This window comes from Pteropus vampyrus, unplaced genomic scaffold (genome assembly GCF_000151845.1).
Source record: "Pteropus vampyrus isolate Shadow unplaced genomic scaffold, Pvam_2.0 Scaffold36, whole genome shotgun sequence".
In the NCBI taxonomy this organism is placed as follows: domain Eukaryota; kingdom Metazoa; phylum Chordata; class Mammalia; order Chiroptera; family Pteropodidae; genus Pteropus; species Pteropus vampyrus.
The window spans coordinates 9872569-9887963 of NW_011888817.1; the positions used below are offsets into that span (position 1 = coordinate 9872569).

Here is a 15395-nt window from a genome sequence, read left to right on the forward strand (position 1 = left end):
TGGAAAATGCAAACCTCCTTTGTCACTGTTTTTGGAAGGGCTGTTTCCCTCTCTAGAAAGCACCCAGAAGTGTCTGTCTGGTGATGCATCTGAGACGCTGACAGTTTTTTCTTTTAAGTGATATGAGCCTAGGCGAACACAGGTGGGGAAGAATCAGCACTCTCCTTATGATCCTGGAAGAGCAAGAGGCTCAGCAGGAACTCACTGGATGCTGTCACGCCCGATCTGGAATTCTCCTACCCTCCCTTGATTCGTCTAGCTGGCTAGTGACCTGGATAACAGAACCCAAGAGTTTTGTAACCTGTGCAGCGCCCCCTTCCCCAACTCTCCAGTCAGTCAGTGGCTCATGTGGCAAGTGCAGTCCTCCCCGGCTGCCGCTGTGCCCCAGTCCTGAGAGCAGGCTCCTGAGGCAGTGAAGGAAGGGCACGACCTGCCTGGTGCCACTCCTGCCGCCCTACAACTTGCCAATCACTCACATAAGGAAAGCAACTTTTGGAATCCTGTGGTTGGCTAGAGTGGGGCTGGAGGAGAGGCAGGGGACAAAGTTCCCCAAGGGCAGAGACTTCTCCTGTCTTAGGGATAGGGGCTGATAAGGTACTGGGGGAAACGAAACGTTTAGCGGGCTGACATGTTTTCATGCTTCCTGGCTCAGAGTTCCTCCATGGATACCAAAAAAGGAAGTGTGTAAAGCCTATCTTTCCAGCCTTGCCTACTTCCTGTTTGGCCGAAGCAGAAGGCCTTAACATTCAGGGTCTGAGACACCTACCTTGCAGATAGGGCTCCTCCATCTCGGAGTCAGTGGTGGTGGTATGATCCTGCTGTGGAAGTTTCTCAGGCAAAAACCCCTGTGCATACTTCTTCTTGAGATTTCCTACCAGCAGGGACGAACGTCCCACCTAGAGGACAAGGTGACATGGAGGCCATGAGGGTTAGGTGGGAGATGCTTCTTTGCTATCCAGCCTCATCAAAATTACATGTATAAAAAGCATCTAGGTGCAGATGCCAGCCCCTATATCATCACCTAAGTATGCCCTGCTCAAGGCCTATTTTGCCGTTTAATAAGGCAAGATGTCAATGGACACTACAGTGAAGGGATGGCTTCAATCCAGGACCAAGGAATGGCTTAGGAGGTTAAGAAAATATCAACTCTTCCAAATGTCTAAGGGGCAGAGATGGAGGCAGAGATCAGGTTTCCCACACTGCCAGAACAGGTGCCAGGACCCAGTGCTTACACATCACCAGGCAGAAATACAGCCAAGGCTGTGTGTGAGTGTATGTATGAGACAGAGAAACTTAGCAACCACTTTTTGATTTCTTACTGTTTTCTACCTTACTACTGCCCTACCCAAGGTAAAGGTACAGGCAGCACTGGAGAATAGGAAAAAAAACCCAACAGACTCTGGGCTCAGAGCAAATGCCCTCTGTGGTTGCCAGGATCTCAGACTGGCTAAATCGCTCTTTTGATCCTCCCTTTGTTGCCCTTGTTCAGGAAGCCTGGTGGCCAGATCTCCAGAGCAATGCTGGGTGTGCCAGTGAATCTACATCTACCTTGTGAGATCATTTGGCTTCCGATGTTTCTCCAGAGGGCCAAGAGGAGGACATAGTCTAATGAGAGAAGGGATATGACAGGGCTAGAGCTACTTATAGCTAAGGCACTCCAGGTGGATTTCTTTGCCACAGGCCTTGAACAATCTCAGGAAGAGACAAGAACCTATGTGCCTTTTGGCATTTTAGAAGGGCAGGACACCCATCTCAGTTAATCAAATTTAGAGTCTTCTGCTGATTATTCAATCCATGTGTGGATCCAAAGAATGAGCAGAAGGCAGATGGCATCCTATGAAGATAACGTCTGTAACAGCCAGATTATTTTATCACAAGAGGGGCTAGTGTGCACCTGGCTTGGGGCTCCTCCCATCTACAGAACAGGACCACGTGTCCTCCCTGGTCTGCACTGACCAGAATCGGCTCTGGCTGCTTTGTTCTAATAAGCCATTTTCTTGATTCTTTTATATTTCCTTCTGGTCATAAGCTTCAATTAGAGAAACTTGATTGTGCCCTTTCTGAAATGCCCCATTTTTTCATTCACCACCCTTTCAAGGCTCTGTCCCCAGAAAAGCTTCAGGCTAGAACCCTATTCTTTTCATTTCGGATATATCTTGAGAATTCTCTTCTACAAAGGTTCCTTTTATTCTCTACCAGGCCAAAGGTTTTGGCATTCAAAACTGAGTGGGGTCTCATTTCCCAAAGTCCCCCATCTGGCACCAGACGCTCCAAGGGTGAGTTCCCTTCTAACCAAGGGGTTGACACATCACCAGGCAGGACACATCTGAGTCTGTGTGTGGACACTTCTAACCATGGGGTCTTGCCAATTATTACTAGTCACTGAACCCTCCGGGAACTCAAGAAGATACTCAACTCTAGAAAGAAAATGGCTCTCACATTCCTTTGGGGGAAAATTAGCAAGGAAAAAACAACCTTTTCACATTTTTGGAAATTTTACATGGAAACGTAAAAATATTCTAATACACATCCAAAATATACTTAAAAAAAAAAGAAAAGAAAGAAAAAAAACGGGAAAAGAAGTAGTCCGTACCGGGAAAGGCTCCGCCCCCTCCTGGATCACAAACCCTTCGATAACATGCGTCAGGATTTGGGGTTTCACAATGGCCTGTGGTGGTTTATTCTCACCATTCTGGGGGGCAGTGCCGGTGATGCTGGAGGCAGAATTTCCGTTCCCTGAGGTCATGCCGGGGCTGCTGAGGTCGGTCAGTGCATGAACAATGCCCTGCCCTGTCTCTGTACAGGGAAAGTAGGGAAACACAAGCAGGAAAGGTCAGAACCAAGTCCAGGCCAGGAGAAGAGCAGGGACTCAACATGGGCCTGGCATTTCTCATGAAGCCAAGACGATGCAAACCAAGCAGTCCCCTCTCTCAGCGACCTATTTAACAGTGATGCAGTGGCAATGGACACAGCACCAGGTGTGACTATAATTAGTTGTGCAACAATGCAGCTAATCAGCTAGCAGTGTTTCTTAATTTCCCAACTGTGCTAAGAACAGTTCGACCAGGTTAAACAGACAAGAATTCTGCCTCTGAGAAGTGAAGACCTTGATCAATATTGATATGGACAAATAAGGTAACATTCAGTTCAAGGGAGAAAATGTATTCAAAGTGATGTCTAAAACTAGAACAAAAAGCTGAACTAGATATAGGGCTTGGGGTATAATGAGGTTTGGGGGAGACACGTTATTAAGTAAACCTTCTATTATAAGGTTCCTTGGAAAAGGGTTAGATTTTAAGTGTCTTGTGAAATGTCAATACAGAACCCCAAGAAATCAATGTAAAGGGAATTTGGGGGCTGAGGCCCAAGTAACACAGCAATGTAGCTCTGACTATTCAGAGACTAGTTATTTGGGGTCACTGCATTAAGATACACATATGTTCTATTTTTCCTCCAAGGAAGCCGCTAGGCAGAGATTCTATGCTGTTTCTGCTGGTCCTGTGCTCTCAGTCAAAGCCTCTGGTCCACTTCTCAACTCCATATCCAATCTAATCCTCAGCCAACCATAGATTCCTTCCCTCCTTCCCTCCATCCCTCTGTGGACAACTTTTCCTAAATTCTGCTCTATGAACCCACTAGCCTTCCTCTGAAAGAGCTAACAGCATGCCCCAAAAGTGTGATGAGGTGTCCACACAGAACCACACAATGGGCCTCCTCTTCCCCACCTCAAACAGCACCTCTCAGGAGCTGCCCCTCAGGAGCTGTTTTAGAGGTGCAAGGCTTCATCACTTCACTTCTGTAACTCTCTCCCCACCCTTCCCTTCTCAGGGCCATTCTCTACCACTACCAACTGCCTAATGAGCTGAGGATGTTGGAACTTCTTAAAAAAGAGAAAAAAAAAAGGAAGAAAAAGCCATTTCTTTATTGATATTAATAGCCTATTAATATTAAGTATAACACAGCGTGTCTGTTAACATACTTTAAAAATGATTTCAGAGAATTTTTTAATTTTTGCACAAAACTTTATATGAAGACACTCTTACTTCACGTTAAAGATCCAAAATACCACCATGGAACTGGAACTCATAGTGCCTAATTGTGTAGCATAGAGAAATCAAAATAAACTCATTTTAGCAAGGTTTATAACTAGTTTATTTTCTTACTAGTACCCCTAATGCTCAATAAACTAGAATAAATTTTTTGATGAAAAAGAGTTGGCTATGACACATGCCTATAGTACTCAGATCTCCATAATTCGACTATAATCAACTTCAGAACTGAGCAAGAGTCATCCAAGAGATGTGACTGATGCGATATTTTTAAAAAATGTGACAATCACACCAGCAAGTTAGAAAAATTCCCTTAAAAGTGTTTATAGTCACTTATATAAAAAAGTCATTTATAAAACAGCTTTGGCTTTCCTGTAAAGATGGAAAATTTCTCACCTTTTGGAATTAGTCTTTCTAAATTGTAAAGGTGTTTTGGAACTGGAAAAAAACTTTTCTTAAAATCCACGAATAACTAGGAGAACTGAGTTAATTACATAATCGATCAAATTAAGTTTCTCTGCCTTTAAATATTAAAGTCTGCATTGACATAATTACATTTTCTACTTTAAAAATATTTTAAAAATTCAAAGAAACAAGTATATATTTTATTTAAAATGATGAATAAATATAAAAATTCAAAGCTTACTATGTAAATTAAAATTTTATTTTTAGATAATGGCTACTTCCTTTTAAATAAAACCTCGTAAAAAGTCTCTGATTACTCAAATGGACTAGATTATAGAATCAAGATCATAAAGTCTGGTTCAACCTCTTACTAATGCTTGAACCTGCTTAGTAATACCCTCAACTCAATGATTTTCTGGCATGTGTTTAAATACCTCTGGTGATAAAGGAACTCACTACCTCTGAAGTAGTTTGTTCCTACCTTGGGCAGTTCAATTAAAAAATTCTTCCTTAAAATGAGGCAAAATCTATCTTCTGTTCATTTCTGCTCACTTATCCTGGCCCTGTTCCTTACGACCACACAGACAAGGCTAATCATATCCGTATCATGGGCAAAAACATGAGCTTAGACCTGGCTTAGAGACTGGCCTCTATCACTTAAGTGGATTAAGGGCAAGCCCTCATCTCTCTCCGAGTCTCAGTTTCGCTGGCTGTAAAATAAGGACTATAATAATACCTTCTAGTGTCACTGTGAGACTAAATGAGATAATGAATAGCAGTGCAGTGACAGCACACTAGGAAATGCTCAAGAAATGCTCTTGAGTGTCATGAAAAATGCCACTCATGACCCCGGAATATCTTCTCTCTTCCAGGCCAAACTCCCTCTGCTCTTTCTTATATAAAAAAGGTTTCAAGTTCATCATCAATCTAGGTCTTCTTTGCTGGCATTTTTTAAAGTCTACCCAGTCAATGCTAACATAGTAACAAGTATATCGATTTAAGAGATCGGGTAGGTATGATTTTTGTTTTGTTTCTTTTAAAATCACATTCCTGACTGAGAGCACAGGTAGAGGGAAATGAATGACTTCCTTGCTTTAGATTATAATTCCTTTTTGGAATTAATCCATTCTTCCCTGAATTCTGGGATCACTCTCACTTCCTGCTTTTTTTCACTGATATTCATCACCAAACAGCCTATGATCCCTTCTTGTCTCATTTTATGGGAACTCTTTATCCTCGCTCAACTCCTCTCCTTCCCTCTCCATCCCTTCCCTCCTGTCTCTCAGATCTGTGCCTATTAATGTACACTATAAGGCAGGGTAACTCTTAAGGTCAGATTCTTTCCTCATGCCAAATACAGTGAACAAGACACATTCACCAGCTCAGAGGCTAGAGGGCCAACAAGCAGATAAACCCTTTCACCATACCATTACAAACTATCACTCCCATAACTTGGGCAGGTTGCAGGAGAGACAGAATTCAAGGGAAAGAAGGGAGAGTGTTTTATGAACACACAAGTTTGCAACTACTGTGCTTTGCATTCATCTTGTAGGCAAGTACTTCACCGTCTGCTTTAGTAACAAAGGAGTTTGGGCTATTTCTGGAATGACCAAACACAATCTCACCCCCTGCCAGGCTCAGCACTCTGTGATTAATTTAATCTGTTTCTCCACTCTCCCAGACTGCTTTGCGGCCTGCTTGCAGGGAAAGCAGCTTAATAGGGAAACTTGCAGAAACCTGCCCTGCTGGCCTTTAGGCCAGATAAAAGACAGAGACAAAGCAATACTCCATCTTTGGAATTCTTCCTTAATTCTCTTGAATAGGCTGTAAGGGATGCCAGGGACTTCCAGGGGTCTCAAATGCCTTTATACAGAGTTAGGCACCTGAAATCTGAAAGGCCAAGACACCAGGAGTTCAAGAGGCTGTAGAATCTACCTTGCCCCCAGCACTACCAGCCATGCTTAGTGGTGGTAGTGCTGGGGGCAAGGTAGATTCTAGCCTTTAATTGAAACTGACCACAAAGGGCCAAATATTCAGATCAGAAGGAACAGAACAGTATGTTCTGTGGGAGTTGTTACATAATATATGTCTCGACCTCTAGCTTCTCAATTCTGGTCTCATTCATAGGCTATGGCAAAAATAACCCTTACAGGGGAAGGACAAAATAGGAAGGACCAGCCAGTGGCCCTGTTTATGAAATGATTTGCTTTGGGGCTGGTCTCCTTTGCTAGGCAGAGCAGGTTTCTTTAGGCAGGGGGCTATGTCTTACTTACTTCTATATCTTCAGGGGCTAACCCAACATCCAATATATGACAGATACTTAATGTCTATTAAGCAGGAATGTATGGTACATGTGAACTCAGTCTTCACTGTGGATAAAAGAGCAGAGGTCTTCTTAGTCTCAAAAGAAACAACCTGCCATCAGCTGAGATTTGTAAATTACTTTCTGAGGCTCTAATGATTTGAGAGCAACTAGGCTGGTGCCTGTCTCTAAGAGTGGCATTTCTGGATACCTGGCCATAAGAAGCATTAAGAGCTATTCCTTCGTACATTTCTTCCTGTTTCAGCAAATAAACATTTATGCCAGCTCCAGGCACTTGGAAAGGCATGATGACCTCTAGGGGCAGAGGCCGGGAGGTGCCTATAAAAATGGCCCAGACCTCAGGACCCACAGGTGCATGTTCAGAGAAGCTGAGCTCTCCCACTCTCTGAAGACAGAGGTCAGGTGGGCCCCAGCTATGCAAAATCTCGGTGACTTCAGAACTGGTTCTGATGTTCTTTACATGCACAGATAAGACAAAAATCATCAGTTATTCTAGAATATGGTTTCGTACTAACATTTATTGTGGGTATTTCAGATGGCCTAGATGTTCATTCTATTTGCCCCTAAAATAAGTAGCCTTAAAGACCTGACTTCACAGGAAGGGGGGCGGCAAGCAGAGCTTCTCTTCCCACTCCCTCAGTTTGGCCAAGGGCTTATTCTCATATGAGGAGAGGGAGTATTTTAGTCTGTCTGCAAGACTTCTAACTACCCTTAAAGAAGTTAAGGAAACAGTTAAGTTAAAGAAGGAAGCAGAGTAGGTGATAACATGGATCTGCCTGTAGCTACTTTTGCTCCATGAATGGTAAAACATACCGCCTATACCACACAGAGCATTCTCTCCAGGCCTCTCCCTGGCTCTGGAGTCCTGCTCACTGTGTCTCAGCTTAGCAGGCCAGTCTTGGTGTCAGCAGGATTTCTTAAGAACTGCTCGCTCTAGGGAGAGCCTGAGCAGAACACCTGCAAAGGGACCCCAGGGAAACCATATCCAGGAGGCGGAGAGCAGCTGATGCAGACCGTACCCGGTCCGAGCAGCAAGCAGAAGCACAGTGTGAGAAGCACAGGGCAGACAGAACACAGTCCTTGTGGAAAGGTCTGCGGGCCACCCTTTAAAATCTCTTTAATTATATTTTGGCCCCTAAAGAAACTGGTGCCACTCTGAAAGTGAGGGTGGCAAGATACTTCATAAGCACCAATTTGTTGGCATTCCTCCTGTCTCCCAGGGAAAGGGTAGAAAAATGAAGTAGGGAGCATAGCACAAGGTGGGGAGCAGGAGGAGATGCAAAGGAGCGGGGTGGGGGTGGGGTGGGAAGAAAGAATGGAGGTTCTATTCTGGGATCCTGACAGAGTCCATCAATTAAAGAGATTGATTTGGTTAACAACCTTCTTTAAAATGCAAATATACACCTGCGGTCATTCACACCTTACCGAGAATCACTTAGATGAGCAGATAGCTTTCTTCCCAATTTAGGGACAGAAGGTTCAGTAGGAGGGATGGGGGTGAAGTGTGATCATTTTGGATCACGGGCGTTAGATCACAGATGATTAGAGTTAGACGGGCCCTGAATATAACATCTTAATTTTCCAGATGAGGAAACGGGTGCATAAACTGTGCATTTTTGAATCAAGGCATGAGTGGATGCCATTTATTTGGAAGACAGTATCTAAAACACACACAAAAGGCGCTCTTGGTGGGAAATCTGTAGGTCTCTTCTCACCCTGGGGTCCCCTGAGTACCAGAAGGCAGGAAGAACCAATGCTGAATGTTTGTAACTTTTCAATCCTGCTAATAAGAACTGAGCTGTCAGACACAGAAGACATCCTTCCCTCGAGGACACAAAGCAGGCTGTGGCTCTCTCACACAGATGCCGTCCTCCTCAAAGCATCCTCCTTGGCTCTGCAAACAAGAGCAGCCTGCTTTGAAGTGCTTCTCTGGAGAGGGGAAGTATCAGCTGTGATAGGAACCCTTTGGGGAACTTGGCTGAGCAAAGAGGTGAGCTTTACAGTCACAGGGAGGGAGAGGTCCTGGGTCCACACTGGGGTTCCTGCAGGGGAGCTGGCCCACAGAATGAAAGGGAGGCTGATCCAGGTGGCCCCAGACCTGACCTCAGTGTCAATGCAAAAAGACCTTGTTGAGTCTGGGTTAAGAGGATTGGAGAGCAGACATGCTTCTCAGATCTTAAGCATCTTGGCTGAGCAACTCTGGTTAAGGCATCTGTTAGGGAGGGCTCCTCCTCCTTGCTGGCAGCCATTACCATACAGCTGACTTTCATGCTGTTTCTTAGGACACGGGCAAAGAGCAGCCCTTCTGACTCACCCACAATCCCCAGCTAAAATGTACATAAGCTGAATTGTAAACAGCTGAATGTTTTCCAAGCTGCCACCCCCAGCTATGAAGGAAGGAATCAATGGAGCGAACAGCCACCTCCCCCATGCAGTTCAGGACAACGGGAGCAAGGAGGGCTTTCCAAACAGCTGCAGGACCTGCTCCTCAGCCCACAGGCAGATTACTGCAACATGGGCCCACAACCAGCTAACTCGGCAGCAGCCACGTACAAGGCCACAGGGTGACGTCCAACAGGACAGGTCAACGCCCCAGGGAATGACAGCTAACTGTGGCTGCAGGGAGTCAGGGAGAGTTTTCAAAGAGTTCTACTAAAATGGGGACGATCCTATGGTATCCTATGCAGAGGTGGGGGGCCCTCACATGTTGTCATGTCAGAGTGCTCTGGCACACACTATGATTTCAAAGGAAAATGTCTAGAACCAGTGGGAGAGGCTCTATACTAGGACATCACCATCGCAGGAGATGAAAGGAAGCGTGGCAGGATGGAAAGAGCACTGGCTCTGGGTTTGACCTGGGTTCATATTCTGGTTCTATCTTGGATAACCTGTGTAGCTTCAAATACTTGGTACCTGCTGAGCCTCAGTTTCTCCAGCTAGAAAAATGAAGATCATACTGCCTATCTTGCAAGGTTACAGTGAATATTAGGGTTTATATATATAAAATGCCTGACACTGATTACATTCAGAAGCTGTGACATGACAGTTAAGACTTTGGGATCAAAAAGAATCCAGGCTTAAATTCTAGTTTGTAATCCTGGGCAAATTACTCTAGGCCTCAGTTTCCTTATCTATAAAATGGGGTACTTCTATCTGTCTCACATGGCTTTGGTGAGGATTAAATAAGACGATGCAGGTTCAATGAAGTGGAACTGACATGGCCACCGGAGGGTTAACATCACTGAGATCTGGGAGAAGATTAGGAAACAACCTTAATCTCTCTCTCTCACTGAGCCTGGCCTCTACTAGCCCCAGAGCAGAGCTATTCTTTCACAGGCTCAAACTCAGGTATCATTCATGTTCCTCAGATGCCTTGGTCTACTCAGGGTGTCCTGTCCTTGCACCTGAGGTCAGGCTTCAGGAAAAAATGTTACCTCTACTTTGACAATGGTGGCAACATAACAGAAATGAACCTGCCCTTCAGGGCTAACCAAAGGTCTTAACTCACCTTCAACAGGACAAGACAACCCCGATTTCGTTTCTATACAGTTCTTTCATGGAGAGTCCCAAGCTATGTCACACAGACAGCGCAGAAGAATCCCAGAAACTTTGGAACAAATAACAGGAAGAATCACTTGACCTACAGATTAGTAAATGTATGGACCTTGTTATGCCTAGAAAACAAGGCTGAAGATAAAATCATGGAAACTGGATTTATAAAGTTTACAGAAAACTCTAGAAATGTTTAGTAAATTCCCTAGTTATTTTTAAGTTGATAACATGGAAAGGCAAGCATGTGCCGAATATGATGCCCTCTTTATTTATTTGGTTGTCAACTGCTGCATCACTAATATTCTTAAATGTGGTGGGGGAGGGGAAGAAGAAAGGGAGAACACTAAGCCTCAGAAGTCTTGTCTATATAATAAGCTGGATAATACTTATCTTGCAAACCAATCCTCCTGATAATTTCTGCTCTTGGAAAATATTAGTCCCTTCCTTCCTGTAACTATTGTCTAAGCTTACCATCACCGTACTTTGCTACCAATCAACTGACAGAGCAGATTAATACTGATTACCGAAGGCCTGGAAACATGAACTTAATTTTAAAAAGTATTTGAGTCACATTAATTTTGTATTAAAATGACTTGTTTAAAAATGTCCTAATATAGCTGTGTGGACTTAGGCCACATATGAATGGTTTCAAATATGCTAAAGGCATCACTAACTAGAGATAATTATACAGTATTTGAGACATAATAGCCATGTAACCAAAGCTTTAAAAATAACTCACAGCAGTCATGAACTCTCATTTTCTTGCCAACAGTCTCAATATTCAGTATCAGGCCTGGTCCTCCTAAAGTACTGGAGAAGAGCTGGTTATGACATGGCATCTAATACACATCTTTTCTTAAGAGAAGCTATAATAACTTTCACTACTAAAATGAAAATCATTCAAGAAACAGATATTTGCTTTAAAGAAAATCGTAATAGCAAATTGGGACTCTCTCTTCAACATCTGGATTCATCTTAGAACATGGGCAATCTCTGTTTAATAGCAATTATTTCTTTAGCAGATGTAGAAAGAATGTTTTCTTTTGGATTTATCTAAACTAAAAAGTCTTTGGAAATTCAAAGAATAAGAAAGCACATCCTTCTTTGCAAACTGTAAGTAATTTGGAAAGGGAAGAAAAAAAATATTAAGTTTACTATGCTGGCCTAGACGGTCTTACAATGAATTGCAGAGCAACAATTTATTACTCAAATTAATAGTATGTTTCTCACTATACTTTTAATCTTCAAAAATGAATCATTAATTGTATAACTTGATTAACTATAAAAGAGCCCATCTCTTGACCATGTCTAACATTCTACTTTTGTTACTGACTAGGAAAAAGTCCAGAATCCGTAAGATTTCAGTCTTGGATTAAAAAAATGGTTATTTTGCTAATAATTCCCAAAATTTCATAAAGTTGAATTAATGATTTGCCTCTGGGTATTTTTACGTATCAAATCAGTGTTCTAATGTTGCTAGCAATTCAAACTGAAATTTTAAGTCATTGCTTAAAATGAAACTTGCGCCTATTTGAGCTGTAAATGAGTAAAGTTATCTTAAACAGGCATACATTTTTTAATTTTTTAACAGAAAACATCCTCAGTCTTTTTAAGTGGTGACTCACAGTATAGTTTAAATCATGCCATAAAAATATTTAAAACATAAACCTATGTATGTTCAGACCCCTAACTTGAGGCACAGTCCAGCTTTAATTTCCATCAAACAAGTTGCTAAATCACTGCGGAGAGTCATTTCTGTTACTGGCACAAAGGACTCATCACAGCTGATTGCATAAGGCAGCCAGTCCCCACCCTGCTTTTCCACGGGGGTGGAAAACACAAAAGCATCTTTCCACAACCACTTTTCTGAGATTCTTCCTGACCACTGAAAATCATCATCTTCATCTTCCAGTTACAACATGGCATAAAAGGAATAAAAGAGAAACTACCATTTATGAAGACTTCTTATTCTCATTTCCCTATTCTCATCTCTAGTAGATATATCTACTGGAGACTAAGTGGCATTGAACAACTGGGAAAACTTTAATATAAACTCGGACTCAAGAAGGGAAAAAAAAATCCTTGGTAAATATCATGCTGACACAAACCAGTATTAATTACCAGAACTGGAACCACCATCCTATTCTCCAGTTTTTGTAATTTTAACTTTATTTTGGCTTCCTGCTCCATGCTATCTGCAAGTGAAGGATTTTGATAGGAAGTGAGTGAACTTTATTTTTATTTAGCAAATGGTTACTGAAATCCTGGCATGAGGTCTGCAGCCCAAAGAAGGGCAGAGCCTTAGAGGAAGAGTCAAGTCATCCTCTTTATACATTCACAATCATGAACTCACAGGTAGAGGCTCTTGACTCTGAGACAGTAGTCTCTTTTTTTCTTTAAATAAGAAAACTAGGGAGGGGATAAGCTGTGTAAGAGCATATAAGATCAGTGGCATGAGCAGTTTAATTTTATAAGATGACCTATCTATTTATTCCTCTTAGTCTATTCTCCCTTCCTCTGAGAAATCAGAACCGAGGGAGACAGGAAATGAGTAAGGCAGGAAAAAGGATGTGGTCTGAAAAAGAGTGGATTCTGGGGCTGTGCCAGAGCAAGTAAGAGGCACAGGGTCATAGATGGGGGAAGGGGTTTTGGTGGCAGGAAGAGAAGTCTCAGGGTCAATCGGCTTAGACTAGAAAGTGACTGGCAGAAGAGGTATGTCTGAAGAAGCATAACACCACCTTCCTAAAAGGTTATCCTCCACTGAAATGCAGAGAAATGATGGCTGAAGAGACCTACAGTCAGGAGACTTGTAACTGAAACAGAAGGAAGAAGAGCTGGAGTTTCCTTTCCTCTCTGCTTCAAGGGAAGTGGAAATAATAATATACTGAGTGTGCTTGACAAAGGTAAATTAAAAATTCAGCCAGGATCTGGAAGAGAAGTGGAAAGGGCTGGGAGGTGAGTACACGATGAAATAACAACATTCACTAAGTATCTATGTGCCACATATCAGCAAAACAACAGCTAAAAAAAGGTAGGGGGAGGAAGAAGTGAGTGAGAACAGGAGAGACTGCTCACGAAAATGCAGTGCACAACTGAGAAACCAACTCAAGGACAACAAAAAAGTGGACTAAGAAACTGCCTTTCTCAAGATTAAGGCTGGAGAAAAAAGGGCATCTATTGTTCCCAGTGTGTGGACAAGCCTGGAAACAGATCTTGGGTGGGCTGAGAGGCAGAGCTCACGTGATGAAGAGTGCCTGGAAAGGGCAGGTGCCAAAAGAGCACCACTACCCATCTGCTGGACCCTCTGTGAAACAAGCCAGCCCTTGTGAATGAGCCAAACCAGAAGCTCTGGTTCCCGCCTTACAGGGACTGGAATTTAGGTACAGAAACAGTGGAAAACAGTTTATCAGCTGATTCAAAAGTGTGGATATTTCCAAAAATAGATCCAGATGTAGGAAAATCACTTTTGTAGTCTTTCTCCATAGTGCCTAGGACAGTGCTTTATATGAAGCAGAAGCCTAATAAAGGTGTGTTAAATTTGAATGAAACCAAAACTACTTAGCTGTGCAGGTATCATAAGACTCAAGACATAATCTCTTGCCCTATAACCAACACAGTAAGTTACTTTCTATTCTAGAGTCAAAATGATATGAAGGCATACATCCCTTGTGACCCAAACCTAAGCCCTAATGAACAGACATTGCCACAGTCTGCTGCCCTATGCTGGGATAAAAGATGGGGAGGGCAGGGGGGCAGAAATAAAGAAGGAATTTCCTTGCTTCATTAGCTTGTAATTTTCAGACTCCCCTAGAAATCCTGGCAGTTCCAACATTTGGGTTGACTCAGGAGGGGAAGAAAAGTCCCAGGTGAATGATAACTGGATTACTCAGTTATGCCCCAGAGCCAAATGGCTGGAAAAGGCCAGGACAGCAGGGGAGATAGTTAAAGTGACATTATTTTCTAAACCAAAAGTTGAGATGCTTGCGCTGACAGACAATGGAATGAAATATTTCAAATTGGGCTGTCCTAGAAAAATCGAGGACATATGGTGGATTTAGGTCGGTAGCTTATTTCACAACAAGGGGATTAAAGATCTAGGATGGGAGATATCGAAAGGGAAAACTGTCACTGATTTGTAAAGCAGGAAAAAGAATAAAAGACTGTAGATGGCACAGGAAGAAGGTAAATATTCTAGATATGGAGTGGAAAGGAAAGCTGATCAGAAATGAAAGTATGTCAGTGAAATCTGTTCAGGCATCAAAGGCGGAGGTGGGGGTGGGATGGAGAGGGTATCACTGGCACAGACTGGTATCCAACAATACAAGAGTCGAGAGCTAGTGTTGGAGTTGGGGGCTAGGAGTTCATTGTAGCTTCATTAGTTTGCAACTTGACCTTGGGCAAATTATTCCCCCTCTGTGGGCTTCGATTTAAAGAGAATCTCAATATCCCGATTTTAATGTAAAGAATCAACAATATAGTATACATTCATTTGGCATGGGAAGAAAATGCTCTTCTAAAAATGTAAGAGGACAGACAGAACAGCTTGTCCCTTTCCATCCAATAAAAACCTCGTGAGACTGAACTAGATTAAAAACAAAACTCTCCAGCGAAGCCGCAGGCCTTCCAAGATTGAAGTGCCCCTTACCACTGGAGCAGAGCGGATGCCAGCAGCCTTGCCCCTTAAAACGTACCGTCTACCCCTGGTAAATCGCCATCCCGGGAGAGCGGGGGTGGGGGCGTGCGGAGACTTGGGGTAGGGCCGGGGACACACGGAAGCGTTTGGCACACCAACATTGACACAGCAGCTTCCAGGAGAGTGCGGGGCAGGCAAGGTCCCCGACGAGGGAGGGAGGTGCAGAACATCTCCTGGGCGCCAAGAGGGCGAGAGTCGCGGGCTGGCACCGCCTGGCAGCCGAGTAGGCCCCGGCCGGGAGTGGCACCCGAGGGCGGTGCCCGGTTTCCAGCGCGACCAGCGCGGGCCGCGGACCCCATCCTGGTGAGAACCCCTCCCCCGCCACGGGCACTGACCTGTCCAGGGCCCGGCTGGGCCTGGCCGGGCGGGGCCT

The 15395-nt window shown here is 43.6% G+C and overlaps 1 protein-coding gene and 1 long non-coding RNA gene across 5 annotated transcripts in view; one reads left to right on the top strand and one right to left on the bottom strand.

Moving 5' to 3' along the window:
* The window catches only part of PHC2 (polyhomeotic homolog 2), a 47528-nt gene that overhangs the window by 7352 nt on the left and 24781 nt on the right, over window positions 1–15395 (bottom strand). For 2 of the 4 annotated variants that reach the window (XM_011357910.2, XM_011357908.2), the window contains exons 9-10: window positions 2594–2796; window positions 767–896 (exon numbers count right to left, since the gene is read on the bottom strand). In XM_011357910.2, the coding sequence (XP_011356212.1) occupies window positions 767–896; window positions 2594–2796 (333 nt within the window). Of the gene's footprint in view, window positions 1–766; window positions 897–2593; window positions 2797–10285; window positions 10375–15357; window positions 15390–15395 lie in introns of those variants that run through there. The other 2 variants (XM_011357911.1, XM_011357912.2) reach the window with 2 other exon arrangements.
* Window positions 15204–15395, top strand: part of LOC111738204 — an 82791-nt gene continuing 82599 nt past the window's right edge. Inside the window, exon 1 of the long non-coding RNA XR_002779764.1 lies at window positions 15204–15325. This is a non-coding gene — a long non-coding RNA (uncharacterized LOC111738204). The remainder of the gene's footprint in view (window positions 15326–15395) is intronic.